Genomic DNA, 14,841 nt, shown 5'->3' with positions numbered 1-14,841 from the left:
TTAGGAAATTATCTATATTTTTTTTATAAAAATGTACAGGAACTTCAAACTTAAGAAACAAATGATTTAACTCATAATTAATTCCACTATATTGAATTCATTAAATTTAAATGGAGCCTTTCTTTTGTATTTTATCGTTTTAATTCAGGAATTTCGGCTGTTTTATTTAGTATAAAATGCCGCCCAGAAAGTTATTTAAAAGATAAGTTATTTACTAACATGCTAACATTATTACGAATTACATTCATTATTTAAAGCGATGTGATTTTTTTTAAATAACAATGTGCAAAAATTTCAAAATTTAAAAAAAAAGAAAAAATTAGAAAAAAAAATATGCAACTCATGAATAAACCCACTATATTGAAATCGTCAAATATAAAAGTAGGAACTTTTTTTGATTTTCCTGTTTTAATTCAGGAATTTTCCTGCTATATTTAACATAAAGCCGTCCGTGGAAAGCTTTAAAAAATAAGGTATTTACTAATGCACAACTATTGAAAATTACATTCAAGTTACCGAATTTTGATACTTGAATGAAAGCATTTTTTTTTTTAATTTCAATTAATGAAGATGTCGAGCTTAATTTTTTTTTCATTTAGAAATTGAGATGTTGCCGTAATCGTTTGATAAAATATCGTTTATCGCATCTAGTTAGTAAATATAAGATAGAGACAAGATTTATACACTGCACGAACAGGTGATTGTCGAAGTTTTCAAGGTTAGTGCTGTCAACAGACCACACACCGTGCTCTAATGACTTATTAAATAACCCTGTTTCAAAATCAGGCTTACTAATGAAAAGTCTCTTTGTTTCAATATCCTCTAATTTATTCCTTATTATTTTTGTTAAGCAGGCATTTTGTTATTTCTAAATCGAAGTCTTGAATTTTGGTTTTTCTGTTGCGTCATTGATGTCTGCATCAAGATGGAATGAAATATATATTTATATTTTTTTTTCAGCAAACCCATAATTAGAAATATAAATTAATGATTCAATCCATTGACAAAATCTTTAATTTACTACTCGCATATAGTGAGTCATTAAGGAAATTCGTATTATTAGAACGGTCCTCTTTAGTTTTTCTAAATTTTTTCCTTACTGAATTTCATTAGAAAATGCGCATTATATATATATATATTTATTTTTTCAATATGTGCTTGTTTTGCGTATATGCCTTTGTTATAAATTTGTGACTCGGTTAAGAGGAAGCTATACAGCGGAGAAAGTAATTCATGGAAAAATCTATTTTACCAACATAAGCAATTCAAAGTTCAGAAAAAAGTGACTTCAGATTAATCTAGTGTTCCGCTTCCGTCTCGCACCGACCACAATCCTCTTACCGTCGGGTTGACTGTTGGAAGTTTTCTTGGTTTTTCTCCCCATGTAACCCGAATGCCAATTAGTTCCATAAAAAAAGTCCTCTACGAAGGCTAGTTTGTCTCAATGCTTGATCCAGGAGTTCCCTAATCTTTTGGATTTGGTTCAAAATTACAAGACTACGGAATTGGACATTGATAGTCGTAAACTCAGAATTGGATGCGGCTATTCAACACCGATTATAAAAATAAAATTAAGAAAAAACCTAATGTAAACCTTAAAATAAAAGCTGATTTTTTTTTTTTTAAATATCAAAGTGCTAAGATAATCATTTTATTCCAACGTTCAAAACACCATTTTTTGGAAATTAAAATAAGGCGTTTGTAGCTTCATCTAATGTGACGCATTAACATGATTCAAATTATATTGTTGAATGATAATATTTCACAAGGTAAAGAAAAAAAAGCATTAGTTCTTTGTTTTATTTACAAATAAAATATTAGAATTTCTCTATAATAAAACTTTTTTTTTTGTATATTTCAGTTCTTTAAAGACTAAAGATCTGTGGCAGCAGAAGCTTTTACAGTAAGTTTGATATTTTTTTCTTCTAAATATTGCAGAACTTTTACTAAAAAAAATAAAATGTATAACTCTAGTTTCATCTTTATATAGTATTTAAACGCTGTGAAATACCCTTGTAAAGCGTAAATATTTTGACTGCTGTGCTGGCATTCAGTAGTAGATCATTAATAATAATTTGAAAAATATTATTTTTTTAAAAATTCCAATGTCAGTGTGTACAAAGTTAAATTTTTGTATTGGCTACATACATAAGATATAAGCATTATAAAGTTAAAATTCAAAAGAAGAATTCATGCTTAAAATATCAATTATCTGTTTGATAAAATTTGCATTCCTTGGGCTAGCTTTAGTTTATAAAAACGTAATGAATATTTCTTATTCTTATTGTGGCAACAACTAAACTTTTTGATCATTTGAATTTGTTTATCTTATTGAAACGAATGAAATAAAAACACATTTATCCTCAACCTAGCCTTACTAGATCTTTTTCTACAAGAGAAAATTTCATGAAAAGGTATTGAGTTATTTATTTGTGTGGAAAATCTCATTTAAAGAAAGCTAGATTGCTTTGAATTAATGATGGGCGATTGTGTCGAAATTCAAGGTAATCCAAGAAGTTCAATTGCACAAAGTGATGGTGAAACCACTAATAAATCAGTTAACAATCAAGAAGATGCCAACGCCATTAATGATATAGATTGCTTACAATGTGCAGCTGGTATTGAATCTCGCCAAGGCGATGTTGCTCAAAGGGCTCAACGACGACATTTTCCAGAAAAAGCCACCAGCACTATTTTTGCTCCTGTTCACTCGGACAATTCTTTTACTACTAACCGTGAAACTAATGATTTTAAGAAGAAAAAGAGTATATGGACCAATTTGAATTGAGAAAGATTTGATGCTTTTGTTTCCCTCTTGAAGCTACTTAAATAACGCCAAAATATCCGCAGTCTTTCCAAACAAGAGACTGTCTTGTCATCTATGATTTTTTTTATATATTTTCAAGCTATATCATTGTTATAACCTTACAAAAATTCTTATTACGATGTTCTAAATTTAAATGCAATAAAACATTTATAAAGGTCTTAAATTCCTTTTTTGCTTTTTAACATTTCTACACTACATTTATACTTCTCTGTGAAAAAGGAAGAGCATTGAGTTAGTTATACGATTAGTCCAGACGAGTATATAAAAGAAAAAGTAAAATTGCTGTTATCATTAGTTTAATTTTAGTTGGCTGGAATTTAATGGTAACCAAAGCGTTCCTTAATTCGCCAAAGGGATTATGTAATAGTAGTGCATCTTCTATATAAATATGAATTATAGTGCTGCGTAGAGCAATTTAATTTTTTTTGTTAAGAATTTAATTTGTATTGTATTTTTTATTTGAGATAGCGTTGTGTATAATAGTAATACAGATAATCCATATTGATTACCGTTGATCAAATTCGACTTTGAATGAACCAATAACCTTTTAATGGCCTTTTTTTTCCTTCTAAAATTGAACTAAATAACCACATTTTAAAAAATAAAACCTCGGGATAACTTTTCATTTAAAAATCCGATTTTAATTCTCTGAGTTGCATTCTTCATAATTAATAAAGTTATTGTAAAAAATAGTTTATTGTAAATGTCATATTTGTAGGAAGTTTTATTTACTTATTTGTATATTTCTTTTATTTTTAAATCGGCCAAAATACGAAAGGTATGATGTGTTTGTAGCAAACACATATTATATTGTATTCAATTGAATAAACATATTGTATTGTATTCAATTGAATACGGAACGGAAGTTATCAATGATCATGTTTTTGTGTTTTTCCGGCTTTCAGCGATTTCATTATAAGAGCTTAAAAAGAATTAAAATTCTATAGAATATATTTTTGTTCCATCTTTATCAATTTTCTTGCATTGTTAGTAATGCAGGTTATTCTCTTATTTTACTGGAACATAAATATTTTCTATGTGTTTCTTGTAATTATCATTATTATTATTATTTTTTTGGAAGTTTCACCTCCCGCTGACTTGTGAGTTTTCTTTGGTGTATTCTGTGAGTGTTTAATTGTAAGGTTTATATATTTGGGGGCAAACAGAATATATATTTCTCGGAGAATCAGGTGTTGTACGCTATGTCATTTTTTTATAACCTTCGCAATAAAAGCCACGTGGTACCTGAGAATTATTGAAACGGTGGCTCGTCTGACAACTCTTTCTTTACAGTAGCCTATTAGTAGGATTGAAGCCTGGATTAGCGTTGAAAAGATTTAGACTTGGTAAAATACACAACTACCACCAGACTGTGAAAATAGAATTTGGAATAATGTGGACCAAAAATAGACCCACGTGCTAGTAAATAAAGATCAAAATGGTCTAGAGAGAATATAGTAACAGAGGGACACCTGCATAACACCTTCTTTTATGAGTTTTCCATGATTTTATGAGCACTGTGCAACCTAAAAATTGTCCTTCCAACTTAGACGCCCTATAACATTTAATGCAGGTAAAATAGAATAAGAATGTTGCTTGCACATCTGTTAGTTATAAATAGAATAATAACAAAAAACGAAAAGAATATTATGATGAGAATTAATTACAAGAAAGAGAAAATTTACGATTATGATGTTGAAGTTGGTCTAGTAGCTGAAGTTGATCTAGTCGAAAGAGCACGGATAGGAAAATCCTAAAACAAACATATTTTCTCAATGAGTATAAGAAAAAAAGAAAGAAGCATTGTCTGTAAGCACCAAAATTCATTACAGATTTGAAAAAGGGACGAAACTGAAACTTAAAGTGTTGCCATCCTGCGAGGACAAAAATCATTGTTAAAATGTTACAGTATTCGTGTGCATAATTGGACTCCGGTTTGAATATACGAGCGAATGACATAAATTGTATTTTTTTTAATGTTTTTTAGACGAGTAATTTATTTGCTTAAACAATGGATTTTACAAATTTTAACAGATTTTTATTTTGAACAACGTCAAATGTTGGTTACCTTATATATTGATATTGGAAGGATTGTTTCTTTCTGCTTGTTGATCGTTAGTGACAAGACAACAGATAATTAATTTCATTCCCTTTTTTTTTCAGGTTAATTGAAGAATCTAAAGAGAAAGAAGGAAAATCCCAAACTTCAATTCAGATATCATTCAGAAAACCAGACACCGGTGAAGAAATTGTAAGTTTACAGGATTCCTTATACCAAAGAATACTTACAGTATCGGTTTACATGCCCAATGATTTTAATTCGAACATTAGTTCTGATAAACTTTTATTTATTTTCAGTGCAAAACACTCAAAGTAGACAATAGACTCACCAGTCAAGATTGTATAAAACTAGCATTACAACAATTGGGTTATTTGGTTAGTAAATCTCTCTCATTCATATAATTTTACATTATACGGTATTTATCAATTATTATTTATTAATTGTGTTTTATTTTTTCTTTTAGGAAAATGGTATTAGGGATTATAAATTATGGGTGAAAACTGGGAAAGATGAAGCACCTTATCCTCTAATTGGTAAGGAAATAGTAGTGTGTTCCTGACATCAAACAAGACACATTTCAGTATTTTTTGTCTTACAAAGTTAATGCCTTTAAATATTAACTATCTATGTACCTTTTTAAACTTTGTAAAATTTAGAATTGTGGTGACAAATTTCTCAATCTACCGCCATTTCATTTGTGATAATATAAAATTGGCTGTTAAAATATGATATCCTTTGGGGCTTTAAACTGCCTAATAAAAAAAAAAAAAATTTTATCTATTCCTTATGCTTAATTTTAATTGAACTACGATTAATTATGAGTTTATGATTTTAATCCAATGTGCAAGAATTTGTTTTTATTTTCGTTAAAAGTCCTAAAATGTTTTATATATATATATATATATATATATATATATATATATATATATATATATATATATGTGTATATATAAAATTTTTTGGAATTTGAAAGACAGACAACATTTAAATTTTAAGCAAAAATGTTTAGAAAAGGAATTTTAAGCATAGGGAGACTTTAAGGAGTTATGTTGTGTCAGATAATATGTATAATTTTTGATTATCTTTATTTAAATTTTTTTTTCTTTCTCTCTTTTTATGAAATTTGTCATTTTTGATAGCATGATTTTTTTTTTTTATTACCCTTGTTTAATGAGATGCTTGTCTGGTTTATTCATTAACTATTTATTATCATTAACTATTAATATTATTTATAACTTTGCATATCCCATGCATATAATGCTGTTGCAAATCGTTTCTTGCACTCAGGATTTTATCTACGAGCTTGACAGCGAATAAACAGAAATGCGAATAGTTTATTAAAAGTGGTGTATATATTTTATGTCATAATTATAATATTTTTTATAACTATTCCAGGTCACGAATATCCTTTCAGCATCAAAATGAATTTCATAAGAGAACTGTTAAGGCGATCTGATTTGGATCTGAGGAACTTGAACAACATCAGCACAGATTCCAAATGCTATTTCATACTTCGAAGAAACACCCTCAACAGTTCTACGAGAATCGGTACGTTATATTTTCGATCTGTCTTATATAACATTGTACGAAGAAAAGCCATTTTTTTATAAATGTTTCTTGTATTCTTGTATCAGATCCCAGGCTACAGAAGAAGAGAAAAAAACATAGACGGCCTCATCCAAAAATCAACTGGCCTTTTAGGAGACCTGCTGCCAAACACGATTCTGTAGATAGTGGAAATAGTAGTCCTCCTCCCCATAGTTTATTTGGTCTATCTCTGTGGAAATTGTGCCCAGATAATATGATACCCAAGCCTGTTATGGTAAGATATCTATTTGCTAATTTGATTTGTTTATATGTGTCTTTTATAATACTTTAAATTAAATCACAAACTATTATGGACATTTTTCGAAATAGGCTTTATGTTTGAAATTATTTTTTAATCTATTCTTTAAATCGATTAAAATCATAATCGCCTCTCCAGATTGATGATTATGCAAAGAGAACACATTTTTTTATAGCCGTCGTTGAACAGCTGACCCAATTTTTGGGTTTACTACTACTAATGTTCAACTCCGTAGCCTTATAATTTTGAACCCAAAGGAAACCTCCTTTATCAAATATTGGGAGTAATTTGCCTTTGTAGAGGACTTTTTTTCATAGAACTAACCCTCATTTGCTTTACATGAAGAGGAAAACCACGAAAATCTCCCACGGTTAGCCATGGTCAACTACCCATCCCTGGGATTCAAACCCGGTTCGCCTCATTGGGAGGTGAGCGGTCTATTCTCTGAGCCACAAAACAATACAATTGTTAAATTTGATACAATTGTTAAATTGTTAAATTTTATACAAATTTGAACAATTCAATTGTGAAACAAAGATTTAATATATCAAAAAATTGAAAGATTAGATCTGAAATTTGTGAATTTTTATCTTGCCCTTTAATACTACCTAAATATGTTTTTAATCCATGAAGTTTTATAAAATCTTATAATATATGAATTTATTTTTCCAAAACGTTTTTTATTTTATTTACTATTTGTTTTAGAAAGGCGAAGATTAATGAAGAATTAATTGTAAAAATCAAATCTGCGCATTAAAATATTTTATTTTACATTACTGAATACCGAAAAAATAACGCGTTGAAATCGGATCTATTTCGTAATGTTATTAAGAGGAAATAAATTTTAAGTTTAAAAACACTTAAACACATTAAATTTTTGAGTCTTGTCTACTCCATAGACTTAGAATGTAAGGCTAATAGTCTATCCTTATCCTTTTGGTTGTCAAATATACTAGATAAGCTATAAATACTTATTGTTAAAGAATTAATAATTTTAACTGTTAATTAACTTGTACAAAGTTTTTTCTGGAAAAGCCGATTTCAAACTAATCAATTTTAAAATTCAATAATATAATTATAAAAAATTAATTTTTCTCATAATTTTAATGAAATTGTTAGTTAATCCAATAATTAAATAGCTCTCAGATTTTTTTGTATTTATTTGTTAATGTTTATTGCTTGTGTTAATCCCTATCTATGTATAATAATTGTTAAAATTTTATTTTTAGTCTATGTTAGTTCAGCTTTTCCAGCAAGGACCCTTTACTGTGGGTATCTTTCGTAAATCTGCCAACGCCCGAGCTTGCCGCGAGCTTAAAGAGAAACTGGAATCAGATCCTGAATATGACTTGAGGAATGTTCCCATCATTGTATTATCCTCTGTTTTTAAAGTAAGTAATCAAACTAAAAATTATCGTACAATTAATTGATTATGATCTGCATTTCGGCTCTTTATATTTCAATGGCTCTTTTTTTTTAAAGTTATGTTTGAAATTAACAAGCTTAGTGTAAAAGATGTTAATTTAAATTTTGGAAATTTTTTTTAAAAAATCAGCTTTAAATGTATGGGAACATTAGAAAGAGTTTTTAAAGCAAACTTTTTCTGTTTGAATTTTTTTTTAATAGAAAAATCAATAAATAATTGTTCCATTCTTGCAGTGATTATTATCATGTTTACTATGCCTGGAATATTTATTGATTTCTATGTATCACTTAAAAAATTTTTTGACTAAGCTCTCCAATTTATTCTTCACTGAACAAAAAAAGATTTATGTACCAAATGTAAGAAAAGAAGAAAAAAAGAGCCAGGAGATAGAAATGTATAATTTGCTGTGTTGTGCTAAGGTAATAAAACATTCATTCTTGCTTAGTTTTGTCTATGTTAGTTTATGTCTATGTTTTTAGTTTTGTCACCAGATGGCACCATAGACGAAAACAAGAATTTTTACACTCTGTGTCAAACCATTTTAAGAGAAATATTTTATTAGATTTTGACTTTGAACTGTACCATATAATTGTTGCAAATGTATTTTTGAAAAAACTGTTTTTTTTTTTTTTTTTTTTTTATCTTTAACTCTACCTGTTGAAGAACTCTATAACTATTTTGAAAACTTGTTGATAATAAATAATAAATTCTGGTGTCCTAAACAGAAAACAACAAAGCATGTATTTTGATCTCTTTCGTTTTTATTTAGTTTTTTTTTCTTTTAATTTACGAACGACGTATATTTAAAACTTATATAAAGCTAGTGTTTTTTTATCTTCTGCCTTGCAGCAAATGTTTATAAAATAATTTTAAAAAATAATTTCCCCATGTTATATGAAATTTCATGTGTATTTGTATTCCTCTAATTATGCCTCTCATTTTAATATTTATTTTTGAAACTTAATTTATTGCAAGAATCATCTAATTCTCGTGCTATTCTCACCTAAAAACTTTTACGATTCTTCTTGTGAAAACTTTTAGCTTAAAATTTTCCTCTTTTAGTAATTAGTATGCATTTAATTTATATTCTGATAGTTCATAACATCTAGTATTTATATTTAAAAAATTGAGTTAAATTTTATTTATGTTAAACTAACAATCTAATTTTTACTTGAATTAGTTTTGATTTTTTTTTCTTCTTTTGATGTGTTATTAAATACTTTATTTCTGTTGTGCAGGAATTCTTGCGAAGTCTTCCTGACTGCCTCCTTCAATCAGACCTTTACAAACATTGGCTTCAAGCAACCTCTTTTGAAACTGAATGGGAATGCAAAAAGAGAATCCTTAGGTAACTTTGCAAATTTATGGTTTCAATGTGTTTAAAAATTGAAAGCTTTTTGGTAATTTTAAAATAATGTTCAACATAAATGAGCTTAAATCGTTTTACGTTTTGAAACACTTTTTATATGTTTCTTTCCTAAGATGGTAAAATAAGCATTCTTAGATTTAGTTTGACATTAGTTAGAAAAGTTTTAAAATTTTTTTTGTTATTCTGACATTTTTTCCTAACCAGTCAATTTCTCTTTTCTGCAGAAAGATTAAAATTATAATAAAGGTTAAAATTATAGTTTTAGTCATTTTTATAGAAAACAGTTTTTGCTAATATAAGAGCTAACATTTATTTCGATTTGCCTTATTAATTTTATTTATGTAAATTTTCAATGTGTATACTTAGATTTTGCCTTATCATACTTAAACTGCCTTGACAAAATAGAATTTCATTAATTTTTTTATTATCTTACCTATCTTCTCTTATCTTACCTAATCTTATGTTTATTTTTTACTTTCAGTCTTTTAGCTCAGTTACCACCACCAAATATCCGGCTTTTGCAATATCTCTTGTGTATGTTGTGGCACATAGCTCAGCACTCTTCCGAAAATAAAATGTCTTCCATGAACCTTGCTGTATGCATTGGTCCTACTCTTTTAAATCCAGGAAAATTTCAATCTCCTGTTCTTCAACAAGAGGTAAGAATTTCTTTTTCTCTCTTGCTAGCATTGTGCATTTATTTCATAATTCAAAGTTACATAAAAAACAAATATACATGAGATATACGTAATTCATTTTATAAAAAGTCAAAATATCCTAAAAACATAAGGTCACAGGATCATTATTTGTTTGACTTAAACTATTTATTGCATTGATATTTGCAACAACAAATATGCAGCTTGAAATAATAATACAATATAAGTCCTAAATGTGCATACAAATTTGGAGCAGAGTAGTCGTGTCAGACTCTTGTGCTAATCAATAATCTTTTTTTCAATTGTATCTAATTTTTCTTGTAGTTTAATTTTGTTATAGATAAAGGGCAATGTAGTGATGAAGCTAATTTTTTCAGAAGTAATATTATACATCAAACTGTACCTTAATATTGTTACCAGATAGGTACTTTAATCATTTCTGCTTGTTTCTTTTAGTTTCATACACAGAAACATCTTATTACTAGCATGTTTTAAGCTATTTTCTCCTGATCGATTTTAAAATGTGTCTTATCATTTTGATGCCTGAACCCTGAATATATTGTAAATTTTTTTAGTTATTTACGTAATTTAAAATATTGCTATAATTTTTTACTACTAAGATAATTTTACCCAATCCATTTTTTTCGAAATAAGAGAAAAACGTGCTCTTTAATTTTTTGAAGTATTCTTGATAGTTTCTCTCATCAAAATAGATTAGCATGTGTTGTTTATATAAAAAAAAATTCTTTTCCAGGATATTGCTGAGCGAGTACCTAAAGCAGTGTCATTTTTGATTGACCATTGTGCAGAGTTATTTGGTGACCAAGTATTGCAGCTGCTGGGGGCATCTCCCGAAAGAGATAATTCTAGGCAGGATTCTGGAGCAGAAGAGTCTGATAGCCTTCACAGCTTACATGATCTTGCAAGTAAGTTTGAATTCTGCCTTAATATATATAAATTTTATTAATAATAAGTTGTCTCTTAATTTAAGAATAAGTTGTTTTATTCTGCTTGAAACATATGGTTTTGTTTTTTAAAAAAATTGTCCCTTAACCTGTTTTCTTATTCAATGTTTTTTTTTTTTTTTTTTTGCTAGTAAACAATTTAAACAGGTGAATCCTAAAAATTTTAAAACCAATTGAATAATTTCTTTTTTACTTACATGATGATGTTGCTTTTTTATTAACTGGTTTTTTCCTTTTGATTTAAATGTTCTATTCTAATAAACAAATCTTACCTCGTAAATTGTTTAGTGTATTAGAGAGCAACCTAAACAGTGAATCATTTTTTTTCGTGACTTGATATTTTTTATTTATTTATTAAATCGCAGGAAAAATGAACTATTTAAAGATAGATTTGATTATTAATTTTTTTTAAAAATTGAATTTAAAAAAAATGAACTAATTTTTTTTTTTAATTTTATGCTACATTTGTCCTAATCAAAATACAAAAAAAGTTTTAAGGCATCTTTTTCCTTTTGAAAACATTTAAACATGAATGGATTGTGTAAACTTTCCTTTTTATTATTATTATTAATTAGCCCTTTTTTTGTAGTAAATAATTTATTTTCTACTGATTACATTAATATACTACTAAAAAAGTGTTATTGTTTCTTTAAACTATTTAATATAAAACATCAAATTTTCTTTTTCAGATCAATATAGACGAGACGACTCTTCTATTGATAGCTTAGATCGCGATTTCCTTGATGAAATTGAACCTAGTCCAAAATTGCCTTGCAAGAGCAAGATGTCCCTAACAAACCTCAGTCGAGATTCTGGTCTTACACTAAGTGATACACAACTTTATACACCAGAAGAAGAGGTGGAAAGTGAATCCTCCAGTGCTGATAGTCGAAGGGGTAATTCTACAGCCCTAACAAAGAGTGTCCCCCACTTGGATACAGCTGGAATAGACTGTAACACTGCTTCCTATGGCAAGAATGCTGGTGTTAGCATAGACGGCACTTGCCATGATGTGATGCGCAAGAGGCGGCTAGGAATGGAAGCCCATCGTACCAAATCTCTTGCAGCCTGTTCGTCATGTGTGCATCCAGATTATCATTATGAAAGGAGTCCTCATTTACCATTGCAATTATCTCAATCATACAGTTATAGCATGCAGCAAGATTTAATGGACAGATCCTACGATAGTTTTGTACGCAATTATCACAACCCTGTAAGAAGACGGGACGTTAGAGGTCGCTCTGGATTACAGAGGCCTATAGTATCCTCAGTTGAACCTGTTGATAACTATATGGAAGGTACATTGCGTCGAAGTGCTTCCGAGGAGAGTTTACTTCAAAAATATGTGAGCTCCTCTGCTTCTAAGAGGATGCTAACTCAACGTAAAAGAAGAGCACCCTCACCACCTCAGTCAAAAGGAACTATGTCTGCCCCATGTAGCACTAAAAAGACTGATTATTCAAAAGAATGCTCACGGCAGTCTAGATCTGTCAGTAGAGAACCTGACAGACATGCTGTGTGGTTTGCGACACACTCACGGAGAACAGACTGGAAAAGAAGTCAATCGACGTCAAAAATTGATGAGATTGACCAGGCTCACGATTCTAGCACCATATCTTTGGTTTCAAGCGAAGATAGTACACCACAGGTATCTAGGAGCAATAGCAGGGTGCAAGAACTGAGCTCAAAATCTCATAGTGATCTGTATGCCATGTATTATAGTCCGCAAAGAGTCAATAGTGTTTGTAGTTCTACGTCAGATGGAAGTCAGCAATCTCACCAATCACACAACTCGCGTTGTTCTCAGTCATCGCAAAAATCAAACAATTCACATAAATCTCAACATTCAAACTGTTCCATAAACAACTCCCCTTCAAAACCCAGTGAACCCCCCAGTTACCTCGAAGCCATAAACCGACAAACATTGTTGAAACAAATGCAGCATCCAGCGGTTGTCATTGTTAAGAATGTAACTGATGAAATGAGGGCAGAGCAAACCTCTCTCAGTGCAAAAGCTAGAGAACTTTATGAAAACTCCGTTCGAATGTATTCGCAACAGATTCCTGAGGATGACGACACTCATCGGGCTGTACCGGCTAATGTGGACTGTACCGATGGCCACCGTAAAACTTCCATTTCAGTCAAGGGCATCCAGACTTCACCAAGAATAAGCAGTCAAGAGGGAGCGCATATTAGACTAAGGCACCATCCTCCAGTTCATGTAACAGATTCTCAGCTACACAACATGAGAAATTTCCACATAAGGTCTAGGAGAGAAATACTTCCTGAAGAACTTAGAAAAGAAATAAACTGGAGTGTCGCGCAACTGAGGGAGTTTTTTAATACAAGAACTCAGGAAGAAAAGTCTCTAAACTTTTCTAACTCATGCCTGGAGAAATGTGATGAACTCAATAATAGCAGATCTCCCAGGCAATTTCCAACACAGCAACACACCCGCAGTCGAAGCTTAAGCTCTAGAAGTGAAGAGGAATCCTTTGTCTAAGTCTAAAATATCTTGCTGAATGTCAAAAGGTGATCAAAATATTCTTCAAAAATCTCACATTATGTAAATATGCTATCAGATGCTATAAGAAAAACTGTAAAAAGTGTACATTAAAATTAAAAAATATTGGATTATTTAATATCTGATCTTCTTTTACATTCAGCAGACCCAACATGTACATATTATTCCTTCTCAGGTTTTGAACCCATAACGACCAAATCTAATATATGTGTTCATTGTCAATCGCTCTTGTTGTTGTTCGCTTCAATAATTTTTCGCATTTATTTACTGAACATACCCATTTGTGCAATGTGGAGTCAAAAAACTTTCTATATTATTCGCTTTGATTTGTATATATGTATTTGAGCAAGGCCTGAGGCTGAATTGGTGAGATTACTACCAGCTTTTTTTGTGCCCATCTTACTAGTCCATGAATGGACTCATTCTTCCGCATTCGTGTACAATTTTACCGTTTTTTGTAACTCATTGTTAATTATAGTGTTTTAATTTTGTTTCAACTAATGCATGGTGAGTTTCTAAGCCTTGTGTCTGATGCCAATTTTGAAGCTCATTTTTTTTGTACATTTACTGTATACATTTTTTTTTATTAAAATTAAAAACCCTATTCTAGATTTGTTGTTTTTCTTTTCTTATCTTATAATACACTTCTATATAATAGTATCACAAGCAGTGTTTTAAACGCAATTGCATGGGGATTAGCGTTTTTAAAAAGGGCTTAAAGGTGCTTATTTTCGTTTTTTAAAAGCCGTTAAAGGTGCTTTTTTTATTGGGTGTTTTTTAAAAAAGTACTTAATTTTCCCTTTTCGAAAATAAGATTTTTTTTTCTTTACCAAGCCAATTTTCACCATGTATTATGCAAAAGCGTGTTTTTCACATTGTTCTATTCAACGTTCAATTCAGACACTAAGCATTTCTGCATACCGTCGGTCCATAGCCTATGAATGCATGCGGATGATGAAATACTTGCGGGTCCGTATACTGAGCTGGGTTTGGTGAGATTTTTGCACTGTCATGTGCAACTCTGCTGCATTTTGCAATATATTCTCAATTTCAGGCTTCATTTCCCACGCTCTGAAATCGAACCAAAATGAACCAACTAAGGTAATAAATGTACCAATAATTTCTTTATGGTAGCTAATATAATCAAGAACTGAGTTATTTGTCAG

General features: G+C 29.8%; 1 protein-coding gene across 3 annotated transcripts in view; it reads left to right on the top strand.

Annotated features, from left to right (window-relative positions):
• Nucleotides 1-14,284, top strand: part of LOC107440570 (uncharacterized) — a 471,595-nt gene extending 457,311 nt beyond the window's left edge. For all 3 annotated transcript variants that reach the window (XM_087153352.1, XM_087153353.1, XM_043043459.3), the window contains 11 exons: nt 1,862-1,903; nt 4,991-5,078; nt 5,186-5,263; nt 5,353-5,422; nt 6,285-6,437; nt 6,524-6,711; nt 7,965-8,126; nt 9,400-9,509; nt 10,012-10,189; nt 10,941-11,112; nt 11,841-14,284. In XM_087153352.1, the coding sequence (XP_087009478.1) occupies nt 1,862-1,903; nt 4,991-5,078; nt 5,186-5,263; nt 5,353-5,422; nt 6,285-6,437; nt 6,524-6,711; nt 7,965-8,126; nt 9,400-9,509; nt 10,012-10,189; nt 10,941-11,112; nt 11,841-13,654 (3,055 nt within the window). In that variant the 3' untranslated portion in view covers nt 13,655-14,284. The remainder of the gene's footprint in view (nt 1-1,861; nt 1,904-4,990; nt 5,079-5,185; nt 5,264-5,352; nt 5,423-6,284; nt 6,438-6,523; nt 6,712-7,964; nt 8,127-9,399; nt 9,510-10,011; nt 10,190-10,940; nt 11,113-11,840) is intronic.
• Nucleotides 14,285-14,841: the final 557 nt, after the last annotated feature.

Source organism: Parasteatoda tepidariorum, chromosome 10, assembly GCF_982258835.1.
Source record: "Parasteatoda tepidariorum strain Cologne lab strain chromosome 10, Ptep-v5.0, whole genome shotgun sequence".
Lineage (NCBI taxonomy): Eukaryota > Metazoa > Arthropoda > Arachnida > Araneae > Theridiidae > Parasteatoda > Parasteatoda tepidariorum.
Note: the sequence above shows the minus strand (reverse complement) of the source record. Positions and strands in the feature narration are given on the sequence as shown.